General features: G+C 47.9%; 1 protein-coding gene and 1 long non-coding RNA gene across 2 annotated transcripts in view; one reads left to right on the top strand and one right to left on the bottom strand.

Annotated features, from left to right (window-relative positions):
• Window positions 1-12,924, bottom strand: part of LOC139013906 (uncharacterized) — a 38,205-nt gene extending 25,281 nt beyond the window's left edge. The window contains exon 1 of the long non-coding RNA XR_011472162.1: window positions 12,854-12,924. This is a non-coding gene — a long non-coding RNA (uncharacterized lncRNA). The remainder of the gene's footprint in view (window positions 1-12,853) is intronic.
• ALPK2 (alpha kinase 2) overlaps window positions 1-21,393 on the top strand; it is a 105,697-nt gene that overhangs the window by 60,943 nt on the left and 23,361 nt on the right. The window contains exon 5 of the mRNA XM_070420374.1: window positions 14,183-17,552. Within this exon, the coding sequence (XP_070276475.1) occupies window positions 14,183-17,552 (3,370 nt within the window). The remainder of the gene's footprint in view (window positions 1-14,182; window positions 17,553-21,393) is intronic.

Below are 21,393 nucleotides of genomic sequence, written 5' to 3'. Positions count from 1 at the left end.
GGGCAGAACTAAGATGGAAGGAGGCGGGAAGTTGGAGCCACTGGACATGCTAATTCATGTCCAGACCTGGCCTCATGACCACTGTGACCATGCTACGCTTTTCAGAGGACCCGGAAACTCCGAGGATTGGCCTGAAAAACCACTGATGGATATGAACTTGGAGAAAGCCAACCATACAAAACAGAGGAGTGGCCCCATCAGCTGCTCCCTTTCACCCCAGTTTCTCTTCTGAGTTACCTTCATGGAGAAGGACAAGGATAGGAAGAAGCAGAGGGAAGGCAACAGCCAGCTTCTCCTGGGCTCCTCTGGCATCACCTTCCTTCCTAGATTTTGACTATCTTCTCTGCAAAAGGCCCAGATCAGCTCAGGTCTCCAGCTTCCTGTGTGCTCCAAAGTCCCTGTCCCCTTGGTGGGGCCCATGCTCAGGCCACACCCTGCAGGCCTGCACTGTGCATGTTGACCTGGTGATGTTCCGTCCACCAATGGGGATGGCCCAGGCTAGTTAACCCCTGGCCAGACCCCTGGAGTCTCCACACTGCCAGGAAAGGGAGGGCGGAGAAGCCTCTTAGCCTGTGATTGATTTGAAGGATCCTCTGAGGATTCTCAAGAGAAGTGGAGGTGGGGGCACTTGGCAGGCTGCTGGGGAGGAAGAGGGTCCCACATCACGTCCTCCAAGCTGGTGTACTCAGTGATGTTACTGTTTGTCTTATAATTGGGGCTGAGGACAGAGTTCAGGATGTGGCCTGTGGTGACAGAGAGAGATGAACCTCGGCACCCACCACACTGCACTCCATCATGGTGTCTAGCGTTCCTCCCAGGTGCCTGCAATCAGACACAGGAACGGCAGACGTCTACTGCCACGATTCTGAACCCACTCTGGCCCTCTTGGCAGTCCTGGCACACAGCCTTCACCTTTCCCCCAGATCCCCCCAGAACTTTGACACAAGTAGCTAAGTTTACAGTGGCTCTGTTACAGCCCAAAGACGACAGCTGAGCCAGCACGTGTTTATTAAGCATCTACTGAGTGTACCAAGTATTACAGCAAGCAGGTGTCTCAACCCCTCAAGGAGCTTGTAGTGGAATCCCCCGAGCTGGAAACCCGAGAGTGGCCCTTATGTCCTCTTGTCCCCGGTCCCCAAACCCTGTCAATTCTGCCTCCACGGTGTCTCCTGAGTCAGGAGCTTCCTCTCTCTATTGCAGTGATGGCGAACCTATGACACACGTGTCAGAGGTGACAGGCGAACTCATTTTTCTGGTTGATTTTTCTTTGTTAAATGGCATTTCAATATTTAAAATAAATATCAAAAATATAAGTCTTTGTTTTACTATGGTTGCAAATATCAAAAAAATTTCTATATATGACACGGCACCAGAGTTAAGTTAGGGTTTTTCAAAATGCTGACACACCGAGTTCAAAAGGTTCGCCATCACTGCTCTATTGGTTCTGAAGGCTGGCATAACGAATTGTCTCGCTGGGTAGCTTAAAACAACAGCGATGGATTCTCCCACAGCTCCGAAGGGCAGAAATCTGAAATCAAGGTGTCAGCAGGGCTGGTTGTCTGGAGGCTCAGGAAGAAGCTGTTCCATGCCTCTCTCCCATAGCTTCTGTGGTTGCCGGCCATCCTGGTAGCCTCATCTCTCCAACTTCTGCCTCTCTGGTCACATGGTGTTTTCCATGAGTGTCCCTGCATTCAGATTTCCCTCTTCTTATAAAGACACCAGCCACCTAATCCAAGGTGGACTTGATTAGGTCACATGCACAGGTACCACAGGTTAGGATTCGAACATATCTTTTTGAGGGACATGAGTCATCTGTCAACACTCTACATCCCTTCAGCCACCACTGTTGCTCAGGCTTCATCATTTTACCTGGACCATTGCAATACATTGCTTTCCATTGGCTTCTTCTAAGATGCTGTCCAAAGGCTACTGAGACAGTCTTCCTGAAGCCTACATCTGGGAATGTCATTCCCTTGTTTAAAACAACACCTTCCCAGCCCCTGTCAAACTGTGGTGGACCTTCTCACTGCAGGAATCAATCTGAATGCTCTGTGCCAGGCATTAGGCGTAGCCCCTTTCCACACCATCTCCCTGCTCCCACCCTTCCCCTTCCAGGGTCCCCACATCCTAGTCATTCTGGATAACTGAGCACTTGCCTGCCCCAGTGCCTTTGTGCGTGCTGTTTCCTCTACCTTCTCTTGAGCATCTGCTGACCTCTTTGACCTTGTCTACCTCCTTACACACAGAATGTAAGTTTCAAGAAGACAGAATCTTTCACTGGGAGGGTCTTCCTCTCCCTGAAAGAGAATGAATTTCTCCTCTAGCGTTTCATTCCCCTCTGCTGGCATTCACTGTCTGTGATAGCTGTTGGTCTGCCCAGCTGGGCTGTTACTCCAGGAGCTTTGTGGGGTAGAGCTGGGTTTCATTCATGTGTGAACACCCAGATCCACTGCCTGTCATTATTATTTGTTAAACTGAATTAAATACAGTTAAATAGGCAAGACAGAAACAGGAACAACCGTGTTCTCCCACCCCCTCCAAATTCACGGCCTCCACGAATTTGCAGAGCTGAGGTGGGGGTGGGGCTGGGGCAGGAGGTAAGATGGCAAATTCTGCAAGTTCCCCTTTCTGCTGATGCTCAAAAAATTATCTTTCTGAGTCAGCACAGGTATTTTGATACTGCCTTGAGATTTTGGGCATTTTTTTTTCAAGTGATGTTTTAAAAACAAGTGCTTTCACATTTACTATCAAACTGATGGTGTTGGGTGGAAATTAACCATTACGAGAACCGTTTACCCCTTTGTCGTTAAGATTTCTAGTTCGGGGTCGAAATCTGGTGACAAACACAGGGAACTCCCCAGTCACTGCCTTTCCTTCAGCAGGGGGTGGGGGGTGGTGGGGGCATCAGCTCCGGCCTGGGCAGGTCCCTTAAGAACATTCTGAAGCGGTCCACGCTGCTTCAGGTCTGGAGGCTGGGCTCCAGGATGCTGCTTCATAAGAGCAGGGTAGTGACACGGAACAGCCCAGGGGGTACCGAATTCCACTCTCCCGACAGACTGCTTAGCACAGAAGCAAACATCAGTCCCAGAAGAGCACCAGCATCCCTAGAACTGCAGCTGGAATCCCATTCTAACCCTCTCTCTTCTTCTGAAGCCCACGCCACCCAGCGACTCGAAGCGGGGCCAGCTGGGGAAGAATGAGCTGCTATAGAGGGTTGAATCATGTCCCCCTTTACCCCCCACCCCCCAATAATTTATGTCCATCTGGAACCTCATGTGGAACTAGGGTCCTTGCAGCTGTAATTGGTTAAGATGAGGTCATTAGTTAAGATGAGGTGAACAAGACAAAGAAGGATTGCTTCTTCCCTGGGGCTTTCAGAGGGAGCCCCCCCCCCCGCCCCCCCCCCCCCCCCCCCCCGCCCCCCGGGACCTTGATCTCAGACTCTCGGCCTTTAGAGCTGAGAGAGTAAATGTGTGCTGTTAGAGTTTGTGGTAATTTGTTTCCTGGACCCTAGGAAATGAACGCAGTTGCCAGTGGTGTGTGCAGGGAGGGATCAGAAAAAAATGTTCGTTTTTCCGTTTCTGCCTCCAGGGCCTTCTTCCAAAGCCACTGGGGGAATGGGGTGGCCTGGGGTGAGGTGCAGATGGTTGGTAGGTTGTGCTGAGGGAGTCAAACAGATGAAAAAAACAGGTGTGCTTTTTTGTATTTTTTTTTTTAAGCAGGACAATGCGTTTTAAAGTCTGGCTTTATTGAGAGAGGAGGCTTCTAAGTTCCTCTCTTATTAGAATTTTATCTCTGTGCAGTCAGAAAGCGGGAGCATGTGAGGGTGTAGACAAGGGCACCCAACCCTTGAAGACACTGAGACAAAAATGCTCACAGAGATAGAGTCAGGGCCAGGGGGGAAACCATCCTGACCTCATCCTGACTTTAGGATTGTGTTAGAAGAAGCCAAAGAAACCGTGAGGACGGGAGATCTTTCTCTACCTCCCTCTTGGGACATGGGGACAAGTTCCCACCCATCTCCCAGGGTAGGCAGCTCAGACACCAGTTTCTGAGGAGCAGGGTCAGGGTGCGCAGAACTAAGGGCCTGAACACTCCCTGAAGGCCTATTTGAGTTGTTGGACCCGAGGCTCAGTCCGAGAGAAAACTTATTCTCCAAGTCCCTACCTGTGATTGGGAGCTCATGAGAAAGACAAGCCCAGTTCCAGCGAAAGAACAGAGAGACTGTGTTAACTCATGCATACCAGAAGTAGTGTATGTGAATTTTCAAACCATCATAAGTGCGTATGTCAGCTCAGCATTTTTATTTGTTTTTTGCTTTCCTACCTCAAATCACTGCATTGACTCTCAGATACTTTCTTTTTTTCCTTGGTTCTCAAAGCATTTCCCCAACAACTTCAGCTTCCCAGAAGCTTCTTTGTGAATCATTCTTTTTCCTTCCGTCTATAAGGGGAAAGTTGATTTTGAGGGCTCCATCAAAAGAGGTCCCTGAATTTCCAGTCTCCTCTGCACATGCTCCTCCCCACTTCCTGCCTTTGATCCCCGCATCTTTCAAGTACAGGTGTTTGAAACTTAACCCTTCAGCTGCACTTTGTGATCGCACAACTCTGGGCCCATGGTCAATGGGACATTGCCACTGTCAGTGTCTGGTGCCCATGGGTACAACTATGCTGATGCCTTCTGGGTAGTATATATTGAAAACCTCAATTGTTCATGATGGAAACAAGAGCTGCTTTTCTCTCTGCTCAAAAGAAAACAGATGGCTTCCGTTTAGATCTAAAGAAGACCAAGGCCAACCAAGCATCAAATTATTAGTGATGTAGAAGAGTTACAGTTTACTAGAAAATTCTTATTAACCAAAGCACAGGACAGTCGGGCAATTGTTTCAGGTAGGAGGTCAATGTCTCAACAGACAAATTGACAGAGAATGAGATGAAAACCAGACTTGGAAGGGGCAAAGCCTTCCTGTCTATGCTGACACTGGACCAAGAACAGACTGGATGAATATTCACTCATTTGACCTATTTTTTGAGCAGCTACCATGTGCCTTGCTCCAAGTTAAACAAGACTAACCCCGTCCTTCCTGCATGGATCTCATTATTCCAGGAACTTTTGTTTCTCCTGCTGAATGAAGCGTTCTCTGAATCTCTGAGTCACTGTTACTGCCGGCTGGTAACTGTACCTGCTTAGACCTGTACGCATTGAGGGGAGAGTTCTGCTTAAGCAGAAGCCAAACCCCAGGACATATAGCTGCCCTCCTCTGTACTAGAAGAGACATATGGCATGTCAGGGGCTCTTCAAGCCCCAAGTCTGCACTTTCTCATTTTTGGTAATAACCATCTGAGACAGGTGACCTGCCTATATTTATATTCAGGTTTTCCAAGTGCTGATTGCCATCATTACTGTACACTTTGAAGTCACGCTGAATAGGCAAAGTTGTAGTGTAGTAACGGTGACAAGTACTTCCTGTTTCTAAAGTTTACAAGAACTTGCTGTGTACAAGGTATTATTGTCAATGCAGTACGGTAATTGCTACTACTTTGGTTTTGACTTTGCTCACAAATTCTAAAAACAGGTGAAGAGATATATTGATTTGAAAACACTGTCCGAGAACCTGACTAAGATTTCAGTTTCCCCCCTGTTGTCCAGTCTGAAATCTGCAGAGGAGTTTCGAGCTGTGGAAACTAAACAATACCATGCCACTCCCCCCAACCCCCAACCCCTGCTCATGACTGACAGCAGGGATTCATTCTGTGGGCCTGGGGCCCTGAAATGGGGATTGATGGGCTCAAGGGGGTCTGGAGACCCCTGAAATTATGCACAAAATTGTGTGGGTAAAACAAGATTTCCTGGGAAAAGGAAGTCGTAACATTCGTCAACCCCCAAATGATTAGCAAAGTTGGGGGCCAATGGCCACTGGTCATCTGTTCTGTGGCTGTGGTGATTTTATTGACTTGGACTAGGTCTGTGAGGCTCCAGAACTCCATGGGATCAGCTTGAGGGCCCACAGTGCAGTCTACTTACTGCAGAGAGGAGAGAGAAGCAGAGATGAGAGAGGCAGGACAAGAGCCAACTCCAGGGAGTGCCCTGCCCTATGGGGACCTGCTCTCCAGAACTCAGTCTCTTCCCCGGCCCTCTCTGGGGCCCCACTGCCTCATTCTGGATCGATCTACCTATGGTGACATGCTGTGTCCCTTCCCCTAACAACTCCCCTAGATATAGAGTTAGACCTAGAAGCCCTAGGAGTAAAAGGAAAACCTAGTTCCAAATGGAAGGTGAGGTTTAAGCCCCAGTTCAGTGTTCGTGCTGTTTACATGGCAGCAGGTCATAGAGCACCAAAGCTATGGGAGCCAAGAGATACTCTCCACCCTCTCACGTTACTGTGCAAGAAGCAAGCAACCCCAGAGAGATCCGATGACTTATCCAAAGCCACTTTCCACGTCACAGCGCATCCAGGACCAAACCTGGATTTTCCGAGGCCCAACCCTCTTTCCATTCCCGCTCCCCTTTCTTTTCACTCCTCATCCAAGTCCAGACTCTTCGAGACACAGCAAAAAACCAAAGACTGCTCAGAAATGCCTGGTGGGATTCAATAAACATCCCTGGCCTTCCCAACTCCATTTTTCTTACGTTTGCATATCTCCCAGTGCAGATATGAAGATCAAGGCTCCTCTCCTCTCCCAAATGCAGGAAAATAAAGACACCTGCGGGAAAGGAAGACAGCTGCTTTCCTGACCATGTACTTGGGGGCTTATCCCCACACGGCCCTCTCATGTGTGGGAGTAGCTGGTATATTGCTTCCTAACATGACACAACCTGAAGTCCCAAAGGCATCCATTTCTATGCCATTTTACAGAGATTAACTGCATTGGTGTATGCGAGGCACAGAACAGCGCCTGCCATGTGTTAAGATTTCTGTGGGGCTTAATGATTGTTACTGTTGGGGACAGTTCTGCTACTTGCCCACATCACCTGAGATAGGCAATGGCCACATAAAACTCATGGTCCAGTGCTCTTTCTCTCACAGCCTGTCACCAGGCAGGTTCCACTGAATGCCCTGAGCCCTGAGCTCTGGGAAAGGAAACCCTGTCCACTCCCAGTAAGAGATCAAACTGGTCTTTTTACAAACTCTATGTTTTTCCCAAGAAATCAGGAAAGGATTGTAACAGCAACTCGCTGGAGATTTCTTGTCTCCCAGGAGGGAATGGAATGAAGATGAGCTGGTCAAATGAGCTGACAGGGGTTCAGGATCTGGTTTCAGGATTGGGGACCTTAGATGAGTGTCCTTCACTTTATTATGTGTTATTTCAACATTCAAAGTCTTTAAAGCAAAGGTCCTTTCTGGGCAACCTGGCAACTCCTAAAAATAAACTCAAGTTCCTGAAATATTTTGGGTTGCCTTGAAGCTTTCTTTGGCTGGGGACCGGGCTGTTTTCATTTCTGCAGGCCCAGGTGGTATGGATTCAATCTATCAAGTGACGAATGACATGGGCCCATAGTGAGAGCTCAGCAGAAATTTAGGAAAGGTTAGCCGTGCTCAAAGCTACAGCAGCCCAGGAGGTAAGGGAGTGGGGAAGTTCCCAGATCAAGATTCTTGGAACCACAGGGGAAAATTAATGATGTGTAGACAACTGTTGAAGGACATGATGCAATTTGCATCTAGTCCAAATAAGGAGGAAAGAAGTTTTAAAAAGTACCAGAATTTAGAAAAGTTGTCCCATAGGAGGACATGTGGAGGTGCTGCTGGCCAGCAGAAGTGAGTGAAGAGCTAAGCGCTTGACCCTCCTTGCCCTGGGGGGCTGTGCTTGCCTTTAGAACCATGGCCTTGGCTTTGATGATCCAATTTCTCACATTTCCCCATTCTCCCTCCCCCATTGGACTCCAAGTTCATCTTGCCTCAGGCCCTTTTGATCCCTTGGCATATTGACCAGCCCTTTGCCCTTAGTGATACTGTCCTTCAAATTAATCCCTACCCCCATTCACCCAGCACCTTCAGAAGGGCTCCAGGGTGAACCTCACATGCCTTTTCCCTCACCTTCAGCAATATACTGTCCTCTGGTGTTAATTAGGACTGCTGTTAGATGCAGTCAACAAAATAACCAACTGATTGTGGCCTCAGATATAAGCACCTTTGTTGTTCACTTCACAAGAGGTCTGGTGGGTCTCAGTATTATTCCAGTGGCTCAAAGATGTCTGCAGGCTCCCAAGTCCTTTCTCTTTCTGCCCCGCAGCCATGGTGTGTTAGCTCTTCAGTCTCGTGCTAGTTGCCTTCTGACTGGGAGCTGACAGCTGCAGCATCAGGCATTGCATCCTCATTGCAGGAAGAAGACAGAGGGTAGACAAGGTGTTCCCCATATCTGTGCCTTACAGAAGCAAAGCAAAGTTTCCCCAGAAGCCCATCCTTGGAATTCCCCATACATTCACTGGCCAGAACTGACCCCTTGGCTCCATCTTGCTATGCAGTGGGGTGTGAAAGTATGGTTTTCCAGTTACTTTAGTTGGAGCCAGCAAGGGCAGGGGGCTTGGAGATGTTGTTGAGTTAGTCAGCCAACAGCACCTACCACATCTACTGCCCATTCTACTCAGTTGAGAAGTTCCCTGAGACTGCACTTGTCAAGAATTGTGATTGATTTATCTTTTCCATGTGCATTTTCTCTCTTCAGCTGGATTATAAGCTATTTGAGAAGGCAGATCTCATCTCATACCACCTTCTATTGTTAGTGACTCAAATTAGTGGCATGCACTTTGTTGGAATCCAGGACACTCTCGTTAATGAAGAGGCGTGTAACCCTGACTGTCACAGGGTGGACAACAGGGCAACACACCTGTCCATGGGATCCATGGCAGACACACTTAGGAGGCAGAATTTGTGGAAAGGCCAACAAATGAACACAATGTGTTTGTAGAATGGAAGGCATGTTGAATAGAGGTGGTGTTGCAAAATGCTGTGTGAGCAGAGTGTAAGTTTTCAAGCTTAATGCTGCTTTCAAAACCAGGTTGGGAAGTGTTACTAAATTTGCTTCCCCCCGCTTGTGTTCATTCATATGCTTATTCATTCAGCAAAAATAACCCAGCTCCTACTATGCTCATGGTTTTGGAAATTCAGAAATGAGTAGCATAGTGTTCCTGCCCTTAGAAGCCAACAAATAAACATGTCGTCACGTTGCATGTAACAAGGATGATTATACTCTTACTAGTGGCCCGGTGCACGAAATTCATGCGGGGGGGGGGGGGGGGGGGCGGGGGGGCGGCGCGTTCCTCAGGCTGGCCTGCACCCTCTCCAATCTGGGAATCCCTCTCACAATCCAGGACCACTGGCTCCTAACCACTCACCTGCCTGCCTGCCTGATCACCCCTAATCACTCTGCCTGCCGGACTGCTCGCCCCCCTAACTGCCCCCCTGCCGGCCTTCTTGCCTCCAACTGACCCCCCCTTGCCGGCCTGATCACCCCCAACTGCCCTCCCCTCCTGGCCTGATCACCCCTAACAGCCTCCTGCCTCGGCCCCGCCACCCTGGCTTTGTCTGGAAGGATGTCCGGAAGGTCTCCTGGAAGGTCTCCTGGTCTAATTAGCATATACCCTTTTGTTAGTATAGATACCCAGTGTCTCTGACCCTCAGAAGTTCTGAGTCTAAATGAGGGGAGTTTCTGGACCATTGGTGGAGTTTTTCTTAACTTCTTGTATTAGAAAAGCTGGGTTGGAAAGGGCTTTATGGCCAACAGACTTGGCTGTAAATCCTGGTTCTGCCATTGACAGTGGGACCCTGGGCAATTTCCAACCCTGGTCATCAGCAACCTCATGTTTCCAATTTACTGCTCCTCAGCCTCAAATGCACCCATCAGCAATGCTCAGTGATGGAATTCTGTTACCCATGCCACTTAAAATAAGCTCGATGTGAAGCAAGCTCAGCAGAGGGTGCTGGTCGGACACTGCAGGAGGAAGGCCATTCCTGTCATTTTCAGCATTGCTGGGAATCAGTGGTATGGGTTTGTGGCCATCCCATAGGTCTGTCCCAGCCATAGAGCCCAGAACATGGTCCACCTGTGACCTTGTTACCTTGGCTTTGTGGTGACCTTCCTATAGCTCTCTACTCAGAATCGAGAGCTCGGCATGGCCTGCCCACTCTGAAGGCCTCCTGCCTATACCAACATCCAAATTCTCTCTGGAGGCCCCTGCAGGACCAAGACATAGTCCCCCATGGCCCCAAACACCCAGGACTGTCGCTCCCTCTCTCTACCCCACCGCATGTAGCCCACTCACTCTGAAGGCCTTGGCCTCTCCCCTGCCAGTGACCTGGAGACTGCCTGCTCCCCGCCTGCCCAAGGAAGGGTGGTCTAGTGTTCACCCAGCAATTCCAGACCCGCTGTGGCCTGGAGCTTCTCTGCTATCCAGTGGCCTGCTTGGACCTTCTCCAACTAGGGTTGAGCCCCTTACACATTGTTCTTCCTTGGTGCTGTCCCTCACCAAGGAAATCCCATAGGGGTTCTCTATATCTTACAGTTATTCTTTCATTGCAGTTAACTACCCTTTATATTCAACTGCCCTTATTTAACCAGTGTGTGGTTTCTGTTTTTTGATTGGACCCTGGCTATGCACCTAGAGAAGAGATGAAAGCATCAGTATTTCAGATTTATGTTACCAATCAATTAAATGAGAAAGCCCTTGCAAAGCCCAAAGCACACTGCCCTGCTCATCAGGGTCGCTCAGTTTTCTTTTTGCCTTAATTTTCACAGAGAACAAGGGAAACTACTGTCAGTGAATGCCAGGCCCTGGACAGGATGGTGCTGATGTGCATGTGGTTAGCCCTAGAAGAGGAGACAGAGGGTCAGAGAGGCCAAAGAGATTGCTTGGGGTCATGCATACAGTATTGGACAGAACTGAACCCAGGTGGCCAGTCCTCCAAGTCCACACTCTACCCATCATACTAGGCTTCCTGCCAGAGCCCCAACCCCTCCTTCTTTTCACCAGAATGAGAACAATTTTCCAGCATAACAAAACCTCCTGATGAGAACAGCTGAGCAGCAGGAGAAGCACTTGGAGTCCTTTCAGAGGGACTTAGCTAAGAGGTCTCCTCCTAAAGAAAGGTTTGAATTGCTTGAAAGGTGCAGGTCAGTGGTTTCTCTTTCTCTATGAGTCAGCCTCTGCCTGAGCCCCAAGGAGCTTATGCTTGGAACTGAAGCTGTGAGCCTTGACAGGTATCTACTGGGCTGTTAAAGCTCCACTTTGAGAAAACCCCATTGGTTGGTTCAAATTAAATTTATGGAATTTCCCATTATCAGTGAACCAATGATATGGTTTGTGGCTTGAACATATCTTCCAAAGGCTAGAAGTCTTTGTTATGTTTTCCCTGATGCTTCCCCGGTACTTAGAACAGAGCTTGGTATCCAGTAGGTGCTCAGTAAGTGTTTGCCAAGTGAATGAATTTACACAGTCAAGGATTCCCCATATTTTTTTCTTTTTACCTGTGGGACTTCACCAGGCTATTTGGAAATAGGATTTTATTTTAAAAGCAAGAGAGGAGGAGCAAGTATACCTTAACAGGAGATAGCTAAGTGACTATTTTGTAAATCCAGGCACAATACCATGGCTAAGATGATATATATCAATGACCAAACTCACCCTAATCAAAGCCTCCTTGTCCAGGGTTTTACCCTTTCCAGGTGTCTCTCTCTTCCCCACACCAGGCTGTAACTGTGTTGATATGGCAGCAGGCAATAATGAGTGGGTAAGATCCCAGCAAGTGACATACTGGCTTTTAACTTGAGCCCTTTGGAAGAATTTGTCCAGGGCCTGGCAGAGAATTCATACATAGCAGCTACTCCATAAATGTCTATTGGCACTGTTGATATAGTAATGATGGCAAGATCTTAAAATAAAGGACTGACATAGATAGTGGAGATTCAGGCAGGAGAGGAAGGCTAGAGAGAGCGCCATGGTGGTTTAGATTAGACTGTGTCCTTGCACATCTCAAATCACAACCAGGAAGCCACCCACACTTTCTGTGCTTAATAGTTCAGTATAGTTGTGTCATAGTTCATTATAAGAAATCTGAACCAAAATAGCAAATGAAAAGAACATCCTACACGTGTGTTGCAGATATAGAGATGAGACCGTGTACACCTTTACTCCTTCGTACTCTTTAAAAACTTTGCTTATTTCCCAGAGATTATCTTTCTTGTTTCCCCTTTTAATATGATAAGAAAGAAAAAAAAAAGGATCTAGAAAAAGAGCAAACCATTTTTCTTTTTAGCAACATGAGGATGTGGACTAGTACCTGCTCCTGCATACAGTTGAGTCTCCTTTGAAATAGAGTTGTCCCAAAGTTGGGAATGGATGAGTCCAAACCTTTCAAATGTTGAGTTTTAATGGGTGAAGTTGGGCAAAGCTATCTCACCTGGTACAGGGCTTGTTCCCTTCCTCCTTCTTTCAACAAGCACTTATAGAGCACCTGCTCAGTGCTAATCATGTCACCTCTGCTCAGTGCTAACATGTCACATCTGCTTCATGCTAACCCTGTGACAGGCCTTGAATACAACACAGAATGGGAACATCCTGCAGATGGGCATTTTGCCCATGTTGTACCCTCATCACCTGGGATGCTCCCTAATACACTGGAGCATTAAATAAACACTTGCTGAATCGATGCACACTCATGGAGTTAATAGTCCAAGAAATTATACTAAATTTCTTCAGTTAGCACTTTCATGCCAATAAAATCTGAGTTAGATGAACATCAGGGTAGCTTTAAGGAGGAAATGAGAGGTGAATCCCTGCTGGCAACAGCAGCACTAGGGCAGTATGGAAAGAGGTGTGTCACACTGCTAGCCTGTGTCCCACTGGCTGTGGGTCTCACCTGTGTTGATGGACATACGCCTCAGGACTCTAGGGCCACACGTGCACGGGAACATTGCAGCTCCACTTTGTCCAGCGCTGGAGAGACTTCTCCTTCCCTCTTTGAGCCCAGCCATCGGTTCTTACTTATTTGAACGGGGCGGCTGCAGAGCAGGTGTCCTGGGGCAAAGGAGGGACACTTGCTGAAAATGAGTGGCAATTCCATTCTTCTTAGCTGGGCATAATTTTCATATGCATTGAAATACTCGATAAGCTAAACGTTTCAAGAGACAAGAGTTTAGTCAAAGAATTTGCTGCTTCCTTGAACAATAGCCAATATCACAGAACATTCAAATAGTACCATGATGGGCCTGGTTGGCGTGGCTCAGTGGTTGAGCGTCACTTATGAACCAAGGGGTTATAGTTGGATTTGGGCACGTGCCTGGGTTGTGGGCTCAATTCCCAGTGTGGGGCATGCAGGAGGCAGCTGATCAATGATTCTCCTTCATCATTGATGTTCTATCTCTCTCTCCCTCTCCCTTCTTCTCTGAAATCAATAAAAATGTTTTTTAAAAAATAGTACCATAATGGGTTCCCTCCTCATGATGTGAGATAGGTTCACTGATTCATCCTTTTTTCTCTCCTGCCTCCCTCCCTCTTTCCCTTCCTCTCTGACTCTGTCTCTGTTTCTCTTCACAAAAACCTAAGCAGTCCTGGGCACCCTATTTCTTGTGAATTTGGTTTGTAGCAGGCATAAAGTGAGGAAGACTTTCCAAGATTTTACAACTTGCCTGGGCAGAAATGATTGGCAGTGCTGATGGCCAATCACAATCCTATTACTTCATTAGAGGTGGGTTCAAAGGATGGGCTCTCTGTTCTTTATTAACATCATTAACCCTCATATCTGGGGACGAAGATTGCTCATTGCTACTTTACAAACACTGCATTTTTCATTTGTTATGCTCATGTGAAATTTATCTTTCTGGAAAGGTACACACAAGCTCTTAGGACTTACTTGAACAGACTAGTTAACATTGAATTTATTTTCATCTTCTTTTTTCTGAGAGAGAAAAAAATCATTAACTAATGATTGTCAGGAAGTTTTCTGCCTATGATAGGCAACTGACCAAGGGTCCCCTGGAACATACAGTTGTTTAAATTTGCATTTCTCCAGGAAGGCTCTAATAGCTAGAGAGAGTTTGGGGATTAACATTCAGATTTCTGTCACTCCTGCTGCTCCTCATGTCCATAATCACAGTCCTCAAGGATTAACACTCTTGTGACTGTGGTTATACCCTATTGTGGGCTCTCCCAGGAACAATTCCATTAATATCACTTTTCATCTTCCTAGGTGCAAACTCAGGAACCAGTCAGGGAGAGACTCTCTCTCAGCCCCATGCCAGCTTCCCCAGAGCCTGCTGGGGAGGAGTCTGCATTTACTGGGACCACAACAGATGCTTCCCCCAACTTAGGAGGGGCTGATGAGGAAAATGCATCATTGACCCAATACCTGGAGATACAAAGCTGTATTCAAGGCCCACAGCGTGAAGAAAACCAAGACAGAGAAGACAACACACCTGGACGTTCCTGGGAAGACCCAGGACATGAGCTGAATCTCCCAGAAGCCAATCATGCAACTATGTCCCCCTGTGAGCTGTCAGTGCATCTCCCTCAGGAGGGCAGTGATGGCCCCAGGGAGCCCGAGGCTCTCTCTCTTGCTTCCCCTGCACCTGCAGATATTGCCCCCACCCTGGAAGCTATGTGCCATGGGCCAGGGGGCAGAGAAGCAGAGTGTTTGATGGAGCGTCTTGAAGCAGGCGACCAAGGAACAGGTGACACCATGGATGCTCCTGCCAGAGCCCCAGTTCATACAAATTCACCTCAAGAACTTTGCTCCATGGACTTAGAGTTGGCAGAAGGTCAAAGCCAAATACCTGATTTATGTGTTCCTGATGACAAGACACTGGATGTTGTTCTTCAAACACAAGGTTCTGAGCCTCCACACTCCACAGATAAAAGCAACAAGAGAAGAGACTCAGTCGTGTTTCCTGCACCTAGTGATGCCCTCGCCTGGGACATTTCACAAAAAGCCAGTGAAGGATCCACAGGGGAACATCTGGCCAAGGTGGAGCATTCCACCTCCACGCCGGCCTCCACAGGGCAGGAGAGGCCGAGCCCCAGCATCTCGGGAGGGCTTGAGGAGAGACAGCCTCTATCTCCTGAGAAGTCTTTGGTATGGTGCAAAGAAGGTGATGCGAGCTCCAGCACCAGTGCCTCGGACGCTGCAGACACACCAGCCAGTCTCAGCTCAATTATTATGTTTCCTCAGGAGAAGCCAACAACATTAACTGCTACTCCTGAGTGTCTTCAGGTGACCAGGGAGAATGGGAACATACCAGCTGGTACCATTGCCACCAAAGTCCACTCAGCCAAATACCTCCCTGTATCCATTGCTGAGAACAGTCATGTAGATGGCCCCGAGGAGAGCTCAGCTCAGGTAGCAGAAGGAAATATTTTTCAACTTCCTTCCAGTGTACAGCAGGGTCATGTTTTAAATGGCTCCACCACCGAATCTCCCAAAGAACTTGGCATGGCTCCCAGTGGACCAGGAGTCCGTGTCTGTGCTCCCCCGCCCCCCGAGGGAGATTCCTGCAGCACTGCCCCTCTTCAGATTGGGAACCAGGCTGGAGATAAGAGCCAGACCGTGGACAGAGCAGACCATAGGAGCCTTGGAGAGCATTTCCAAGAAAAGGGAAGTGAAACACAGAGGATTCAGCCGGAGAGCCTGACCCACCAGGGTTCCCTTTCTGAAGATAATTTCCAAGAAAGTTGGCCTATGACATCTGCTGCACAAGGGGAAACAGACCTGTTGCCCATGGACCAGTCATTAGCAAACTCCATGGAGGAAAGAAGTCAGAGCTCAGGCCTGGGGACTAGTGTGTCTGTGGTGGCCAAAGCAGCCATGGAAGATGACAGTCAGGCTGTGAGTAGTGCTCTGCCTCTCTCTCAGAGCCCCCTGGAGGGGTCTAAAGAGAGTGGACCAGCACCTTGGGAAGCAGGCAATAAGCCCAAGACTATGACTGTAGAGGCTCCTGTCTCCGAGGTCTGGCCACCAAGTCAACTGACAGCTTCTGAGGGCGAAGAGTCAGAAGCTGGTGCCAAGACACCTGCTGGGGTCTGGGCTGTGGCTGCCTCGCTAAAGGAAGGTGCTGCTGGGCCTGAACTGGACCCCTCTGAACCCGTAGCATCGGCGGCCAGTCCCCAGGCTGAGGCGGGCTCAGCCCTTGCTAAGGACGGAGAGATCTACGAAGGCAGAAAACCAGCCAGGCGTGCACACTGGAGCTATCTTTCTTCCCGGTACTTGAACCAACCCCGGTTCCTGGGGTCGTCTGTGGACCCTGTAGATGAAGGTGTCACGGACTGGCCATCAGAGGCTTCCAAAACGGGACGGCAGGAAAATGTTAGCAACGTGAGTCAAAGCCAAGAGGAAAACCAACCCGGCGTGGCCCCCGCTGCCTTCTTTAAACAGTTTCTGCCCCGCCCTGAAATCCTCGAGTCCTCAGTCGATCCCATTGATGAGATGAGTGTGGTGGAGTGGGCCAGGGTGGAAACCCAGGAGCCGTCTGACTCCACCCTGGGAGTTGTCAGAGAGGAGAGTCAATTGGATGCTGGAAGCTTGGGCCAGAGAGTAGAAGTCCAACCCATCATCTCTCCAGGCCCACGCTCCCAGCAAAGTGGGGAAACCATTCCGAGCGAAAATAGCACCAATAGAAGCCAAGACGCTGGTGAGAGAGGGGAGGCTGAACACAGACAGCATGACAAAGCCAAAAGTGAAGTCCAGCCTGCCGTTTTGCAAGTCCCGTGTCTTGATGAAGGTGGGGTGACAGTTCCAGGGGGATGCAGCGGAAGCCAGGCACAAGAAGGCCGAGAGAGGAGCCTGGGGGAGGCCGAGCAAAGTAAAAAGGACTCGACAGGTGCTGTTTCCCCCACTTCACCTCTTTCCAGTGCTCCTGCAGTCCTGGCACAGTCTTCTGTTGGAGTTGACACAGACAACACCGCAGGTCAAATTCATGATGTCCCTGAGAACCAGTTAGTGGAGCCGAGAAACCATCAACATGCATTTTCTGACTCAAAGGAGAAGGGAGAGAGAGAGAGTGAGTGTGGGAAACATTTGCCCTCTCCCAGTGGTCTTACTCAGCTGCCTTTTACTTCATCCCCTGAAGGAAACATAACAGACTTTTCAATAAGCCACAAAATTGAGGAACCTGAAATAGAGGCGCCCCAAAGTGGGGAAACCAAACCCACAAGGGCATCCAGCTCGCCAGCAGTGACTTTGGCGTTGGTTTCGGGAGAACGTGCATCAGAGACAGCTCCTCACACACTGCAGGACCCATGGCACCTGGGCCCCACCCCGGGCCGTGGGAGAAAGTCAGGGGAGGGTAGGCCCCGTGGCATGGCAACCCAGACGGGAAGGTCCCCAGTACCTGCTTGGGAGGAAGTCAAGAAGAAGCAAGAAATCACAGGAAGTGCACGTTTAACTGAGGGAGTGAAGAGGAAAATTCTGTCCAAGGTGGCTGCCCTGAGGCTGAGATTGGAAGAAAGGGAAAACACCAGAAAGAACGGGAGCTTTCCTAAAAAGATTCCTAAACTTGAAACATCGGTGTCATGCACGGATGAGAACAAAGACCCCAAAAAGCCACCTTGCAAAAGGGAAGGGAAAGGTGAGGCTCCGTTGCTCTCTATCCCTGTTAAAGTTTGGGTTTGTTGGCCCGATGTCAGATTCCTGGGTCCTCCTGAGCCCTTGGTAGTTCAGGTGAGTTTCGACCAGGGGGCAGGAACCCCATGGCTGTGACCAAATGGCTCGGCATATAGACCCCGGTTCTCAAACTTGAGTGGCCGCAGAATGACCTGCAGGGCTCCACCCCAGCATTTCTGATTCCACGCATGGGCTCGAGAAATTGCATTTCTAACAGGTTCCCGGGGGATCTGTGGGGAGAGCCTCGCCTATAGCTGCCTGTACGTATGTTTCATGGAGGGAGTGTGATGAGGATGCCCTTTTGTTTAATTACCCATTAAACCATATTTGTAAAAGATAAGCTGACGCATGAATCAGTATAGCCAATTAGTATAATTAAATAAACCACATGCTGAGCAGGATTTCCAGAAATAAACATTTAGGTATAATTTGGGAGTCTTCTTTCATCATTGATTTTCACTAAAAATGGCTTCATTGAACATTGGGTTTCCTTCCAAATTTGAGTCTAAAAATTTCTTTCCAACTCACTCTTCGCTTTCTGAATCTAAAGGCCCCAAGGGTATGTGTTCCAGGTTTCAGACCCCTGGAGGCTCAGAGCCCCTATAACTGCTGTGACTTCTGCTCGGCCCGGGGAATCACTTCAACCCCACATTTCATCCTATAAGCCGACTTTTAGCCTCTTTTACAGCAGAACTCTTCTTTCCTTTGCCGTGTAACCTGGCAGAAGTCAGAAGAGGAGATGTTGCAGCAGGCGAGGTCCTCTGTGGATGGAAGCAGAGCCCTATGGCCCCCTCAGCTCAGGGGAGGGGTTCCCCTCTTTCCCTGCCGAGTCCTCAGACTCCTAGGCGGTGCTTGTCGTTCTCCATCCAGATTCATGGGCCCTCGGCCCTGTTTCAGAGAGAATTAAATATAAAACTACCTCCTGAAGAGTTTGGAGGGATCCATCCAGGTTGCTAGTACATGTGTTTTTAAGCACATTTTAAGAGAACGAAGTGATATTTTCAAAGATCTCTGAAGTGGGTTTACCCCAGACGGAAACAATCTATTTGGAATGCTTGTCCAGGTTATTTGTTACCCACAGGGAAAAGGACATTCTAGGAACCACATGCTGTTGGGGACTCTGATCTCTCTCAGCTGCCACGAGCCTCCCCGAGCTCAAAGGGCGGCAAAGATGAAGTACAGCATTTGGGGAGGGGTGGTGCTCTCCCTCCCTGACCTGGTGAGGTAGACGTGGGGGTGGGGGTGACTCGGATGATTCTGAAAGAAATTAAACAAACTGAGTAACCTTTTTACTTTGGACAACTACTCTCCCAGGCCTCCTCTTAGCTGCTTCCACACAGACAGGGCTCCTTTCCAAGCCCTGAGGCCTCTTGTCCAAGCCAGCTTTGCATCTCTCCAAGAGCCTCATGTAATCCCACTGCTCATTTTATGCCCTTTCCTCTGCCCCCCATTTTTCTCTGCGTTCAGAATTTACAACAGGTGGTGGAGGGGTTGGCAACTTAGGAATCTTTAGGTCTCCACAGATCACCTGTGAAAACTGCCATGATGTTGGAAGGGCCCTTGAGGAAATGTGTCCCAGATGAGGTGGGCTTGGTCAGGACTCTGGACCAAGAGTTTGAGACTGTGTGCCTGAACACCCAGCACAGCCTGTAAATATGAAACAGCCTGCAGCTATGCCCCCTCTGTGTCTGTTATCCGAGTCTCTGTTGGCATCAAGGAGAGATGGGAGGCAACCTTAACGCATCAACTATTACACAACAGTAGAATTTGTGGGAACAGAGCAAACAGCAACAGTATTGATGACTTTCATCTTGGCTGTGGATTATGTATTTTACATCACAAAGCTGCGGAGTTGTGGAACTTGTTCTCCAACCATCAGACACCACATTTCCAGCAACCCTACTGCTTACCAAAGGATTTCCACCACCTGGCTGGGTCAGCTATACTTGTCTTCTTTAATCTAATGGTTATGCTGCCCCCCAGTGGCTACCCTGAGTAATTACACATTTGCCCGGCTTGAGATCTCATTCCTGATTTTATTTTATTTTTTTTAGCTTATGAAAGATGAAATACTTTATTTTTTTTTTTAATTTTTCGCTTAAAGTATTACAAAGGGTATTACATAAGTGTCCTTTTTTCCCCCCCGCCCTTGACAAACCCCTGCCCTCTCTTACCCCCCAGTGTCTTATGTCCATTAGTTATGGTTATATGGGTGCATACAAGTCCTTCGGTTGATCTCTTACCCCCCTCCCTCCTGCCCCCCAACCCTTCCTGGCCTTCCCACTGCAGTTTGACAATCAGTTTGAGGCAGCTCTGCCTCTGTATCTATTATTGTTCAAAAGTTTGTAATGGTCTTTATTATCCATGAATGAGTGAGATCATGTGGTATTTTTCCTTCATTGACTGGCTTATTTCACTTAGCATAATGCTCTCCAGTTCCATCCATGCTGTTGCAAATGGTAAGAGTTCCTTCTTTTTTACAGCAGCATAATATTCCATCGTGTAGATGTACCACAGTTTTCTAATCCATTCATCTACTGATAGGCACTTAGGCTGTTTCCAGATCTTAGCTATGGTGAATTGTGCTGCTATGAACATATGGGTGCACATATCCTTTCTGATTGGTGTTTCTGGTTTCTTGGGATATATTCCTAGAAGTGGGATCACAGGGTCAAATGGGAGTTCCATTTCCAGTTTTTTGAGGAAACTCCATACTGTCTTCCATAGTGGCTGCACCAGTCTGCATTCCCACCAGCAGTGCACAAGTGTTCCTTTTTCTCCACATCCTCTCCAGCACTTGTCATTTGTTGATTTGTTGATGATAGCCATTCTGACAGGTGTGAGATGGTACCTCATTGTTGTTTTGATTTGCATCTCTTGGATGATGAGTCACTTTGAGCATGTTTTCATATGTCTCTTGGCTTTCTGAATGTCCTCTTTTGAAAGGTGTCTATTTAGATCCTTTGCCCATTTTTGATTGGATTGTTTATCTTCTCTTTGTTAAGTTGTATGAGTTCCCTATAAATTTTGGAGATTAGGCCCTTATCAGATATGACGTTGGCAAATATGTTTTCCCATGCAGTGGGTTTTCTTATTGTTTTGTTGATGGTTTCTTTTGCTGTGCAGAAGCTTTTTATTTTGATGTAGTCCCATTTGTTCATTTTCTCTTTAGTTTCAACTGCCCTAGGAGCTGTATCAGTGAAGAAATTGCTTTGGCATATGTCTGAGATTTTGTTGCCTTTGGATTCTTCTAGAATTTTTATGGTTTCCTGTCGTACATTTAAGTCCTTTATCCATTTTGAGTTTATTCTTGTGTATGGTGTAAGTTGGTGGTCTAGTTTCATTTTCTTGCATATATCTGTCCAATTTTCCCAACACCATTTATTGAAGAGACTATCTTGGCTCCATTGTATGTTCTTGCCTCCTCTGTCAAATATTAATTGAGCATATTGGTTCAGGCTAATTTCTGGACTCTCTATTCGACCAGAAATTAGCTCATTCCTGATTTTAAAAGGTGATATTCAAAGGTCTCAACTCTGGGAATCATTTCCTTATTGCTCCTATTTCATTCATATCAGACATAACAGAAATCTTCAGCAAAGACAACGGTAATTAGAGGAAAGATGAATGTGTTACTTTCCAGCAAATAGCTATTATTGAGTTGACATCTGAGGGCTGGCTGAACCACAATTATTGGGATGATCCAGATTTTATTTTACTCCCTAATCCCCAGATCTGATTTTAACGTGGACCATCCAGTAAGCATCTTTATTTGAACCAGGTCTTATAGACTAGGTATCTGAAAT

This window comes from Myotis yumanensis, unplaced genomic scaffold, assembly GCF_028538775.1.
Source record: "Myotis yumanensis isolate MYYU_CA2020_CCGP unplaced genomic scaffold, mMyoYum1.0.hap1 SCAF_7, whole genome shotgun sequence".
In the NCBI taxonomy this organism is placed as follows: Eukaryota; Metazoa; Chordata; class Mammalia; order Chiroptera; family Vespertilionidae; genus Myotis; species Myotis yumanensis.
The sequence above is the reverse complement of the archived record's forward strand: the minus strand, read 5'-3'. Positions and strand labels throughout refer to the sequence as shown.